The sequence below is a fragment of the Melanerpes formicivorus genome, unplaced genomic scaffold (genome assembly GCF_026170545.1).
Source record: "Melanerpes formicivorus ecotype bairdi unplaced genomic scaffold, bMelFor1.0.p_v2 SCAF_86, whole genome shotgun sequence".
Classification (NCBI taxonomy): Eukaryota; Metazoa; Chordata; class Aves; order Piciformes; family Picidae; genus Melanerpes; species Melanerpes formicivorus.
Window position 1 is genome coordinate 2,264,372 of NW_027142438.1, and position 3,105 is coordinate 2,267,476.

Sequence of the window (3,105 nt, forward strand, 5' to 3'; positions counted from 1 at the left end):
CTCCGCTCCTCGCTCCTCTCCTCGATCCGCTGTGCTCCTCGCTCCGCTCCACTCCTCGCTCCGCTCCACACCTCTCCTCGCTCCGCTCCTCGCTCCACTCCTCACTCCGCTCATCCCCTCTCTTCCTTCCTCTCTTCGCTCAGCTCCTCACATCGCTCCTCTCCGCACTCATCTCCTCGCTCCGCTCTTCGCTCTGCTCCTCACTCCACTCCGCTCCCCTCCTTGCTCCGCTCCTCGCTCTGCTCCTCACTCTGCTCCGTTCCTCTCCTCACTGATCTCCTCGCTCCTCTCCTTTCTCTGCTCCTTGCTCCGCTCCTCACTCCGCTCTACTCATCTCCTCGCTCCGCTTCTCGCTCTGCTCCTCACTCCGCTCCGCTCCCCTCCTCCCCACGCTCCTCGCTCTGCTCCTCTCCTCGCTCCTCGCTCCTCTACTCGCTCCGCTGTTCTCCTCGATCCGCTACCCTCCTCGCGCCACTCCTCGCTTTCCTCCCCTCCTCGCTCCTCTCCTCGCTCCGCTCCGCTCCTCGCTCCCCTCCTCGCTCCGCTCCGCTCCTCGCTCCCCTCCTCGCTCCGCTCCTCGCTCCTCTCCTCGCTCCCCTCCGCTCCTTGCTCCGCTCCGCTCCTCGCTCGGGTCCTCGCTCCTCTCCTCGCACAGCTCCTCTCCTCGCTCCGCTCCTAGCTCCTCTCCTCGCTCTTCGCTTGTCTCCTCGCTCTGCTCCTCGCTCCTCTCCTCACCCCGCTCCTCTCCTCTCCTCGCTCCTATCCTTGCTCCGCTCATCACTCCGCTCCTCTCCTCTCTTCGCTCCTCTCCTCGCTCCACTCCCCTCCTCGCTCCGCTCATCGCTTTGCTCTTCTCCTCGCTCCGCTCCTCGCTCCGCTCCTCACCCCGCTCCTCTCCTCTCCTCGCTCCTATCCTTGCTCCGCTCATCACTCCGCTCCTCTCCTCTCTTCGCTCCTCTCCTCGCTCCGCTCCGCTCCTTGCTCCGCTCCTCGCTCCGCTCCTCGCTCCGCTCCTCGCTGCGCTCTACTCCTCGCTCCGCTCCCCTCCTTGCTCCAATCCTCGCTTTGCTCCCATCCTCGCTCCGCTCCTCGCTCCGCTCCTCACTCCGCTCCGCTGCTCGCTCCTGTCCTCGCTCCGCTCCTCGCTCCGCTCCGCTGCTCACTCCTGTCCTCGCTCCGCTCCCCTCCTTGCTCCGCTCCTCGCTTTACTCCCCTCCTCGCTCTGCTGCTCGTTTTGCTCCTTTCCACGCTCTGCTCCGCTCCTCGCTCCCCTCCTCACTCCTCTTCTCGCACCACTCCTCTCCTCGCTTTGCTCCTCGCTCCGCTCCTCACTCCGCTCCTCTCCTCTCCTCTCCTCGCTCCTCTCCTCGCTCCGCTCCTCACTCCACTTTTATCCTCTCCTCGCTCCTCTCCTCACTCCGCTCCGCTCCTTGCTCCGCTCCTCGCTCTGCTCTGCTCCTCGCTCGGCTCCTCGCTCGGCTCCTCGCGCAGCTCCTCTCCTCACTCTGCTCCTCGCTTCTCTCCTCAATCCGCTCCTCGCTCCTCACGCCGCTCAGCTCCTCTCCTCTCTCCGATCCTCATTCCGCTCCTTGCTTCTCTCCTCGCTCCGCTCCTCGCTCCTCTCCTCACTCTTCGCTTCTCTCCTCGCGCCGCTCCTCGCTCCTCTCCTCGCTCCTCTCCTCGCTCCGCTCCTCTCCTCGCTCCGCTCCACTCCTCGCTCCGCTCCTCGCTCCTCTCCTCGCCCCGCACGTCTCCTCTCCTCGATCCTCTCCTTGCTCTGCTCCTCACTCCGCTCCTATCCTCTCCTCGATCCTCTCCTCGCACCGCTCCTCACTCCACTCCGCTCCTCTCCACGCTCATCTCCTCGCTCCGCTCCTCCCTCCGCTCCTCGCTCTGCTCCTCACTCCGCTCCGCTCCCCTCCTCACTTCGCTCCTCGCTACGCTCCTCGCTCCTCTCCTCGCTCCACTCCGCTCCTCGCGCCTCTCCTCGCTCCGCTCCTCTCCTTGCTCCGCTCCACTACTCGCTCCGCTCCTCGCTCCGCTACGCTCCTCGCTCCGCAACGCTCCTCGCCTCTCTCGTCGCTCCGCTCCTCGCTCCTCTACTCGATCCGCTGTGCTCCTCGCTCCGCTCCACTCCTCGCTCCGCTCCACACCTCTCCTCGCTCCGCTCCTCGCTCCACTCCTCACTCCGCTCATCCCCTCTCTTCCCTCCTCTCTTCGCTCCGCTCTTCACATCGCTCCTCTCCGCACTGATCTCCTCGCTCCGCTCTTCGCTCTGCTCCTCACTCCACTCCGCTCCCCTCCTTGCTCCGCTCCTCGCTCTGCTCCTCACTCTGCTCCGCTCCTCTCCTCACTGATCTCCTCGCTCCTCTCCTTTCTCTGCTCCTTGCTCCGCTCCTCACTCCGCTCTACTCATCTCCTCGCTCCGCTTCTCGCTCTGCTCCTCACTCCGCTTCGCTCCCCTCCTCCCCACGCTCCTCGCTCTGCTCCTCTCCTCGCTCCTTGCTCCTCTACTCGCTCCGCTGTTCTCCTCGATCCGCTACCCTCCTCGCGCCACTCCTCGCTTTCCTCCCCTCCTCGCTCCTCTCCTCGCTCCGCTCCGCTCCTCGCTCCCCTCCTCGCTCCGCTCCGCTCCTCGCTCCCCTCCTCGCTCCGCTCCTCGCTCCTCTCCTCGCTCCCCTCCGCTCCTTGCTCCGCTCCGCTCCTCGCTCGGGTCCTCGCTCCTCTCCTCGCACAGCTCCTCTCCTCGCTCCGCTCCTAGCTCCTCTCCTCGCTCTTCGCTTGTCTCCTCGCTCTGCTCCTCGCTCCTCTCCTCACTCCGCTCCTATCCTCTCCTCGATCCTCTCCTCGCTCCGCTCCTCACTCCACTCCGCTCCTCTCCACGCTCATCTCCTCGCTCCGCTCCTCCCTCCGCTCCTCGCTCTGCTCCTCACTCCGCTCCGCTCCCCTCCTCACTTCGCTCCTCGCTACGCTCCTCGCTCCTCTCCTCGCTCCACTCCGCTCCTCGCGCCTCTCCTCGCTCCGCTCCTCTCCTTGCTCCGCTCCACTACTCGCTTTACTCACCGCTCCGCTCTTTGCTCCGCTCCGCTACTCGCTCCGCTACGC

The 3,105-nt window shown here is 66.2% G+C and overlaps 1 protein-coding gene across 1 annotated transcript; it reads right to left on the minus strand.

Moving 5' to 3' along the window:
• Positions 1-881: 881 nt before the first annotated feature.
• On the minus strand, positions 882-2,196 carry LOC137454849 (octapeptide-repeat protein T2-like). The gene is made up of 2 exons (XM_068165202.1): positions 1,835-2,196; positions 882-1,203 (listed from the first exon to the last, which is right to left on the minus strand). Exons 1-2 carry the CDS (start codon positions 2,194-2,196, stop codon positions 882-884), a joined length of 684 nt encoding a protein of 227 aa, XP_068021303.1.
• Positions 2,197-3,105: the final 909 nt, after the last annotated feature.

Excerpts from the sequence above, each read along its gene's own strand:
- LOC137454849 (XM_068165202.1), bottom strand. The coding sequence starts at position 2,196 with ATGAGCGGAGTGAGGAGTGGAGCGAGGAGCGGAGCGAGGAGAGGTGTG. Across the intron at positions 1,204-1,834 it reads GTGGAGAGGAGCGGAGTGGA|CGAGGAGCGGAGCAAGGAGG; the intron begins GTGAGGAGCGGT and ends AGGGGAGTAAAG.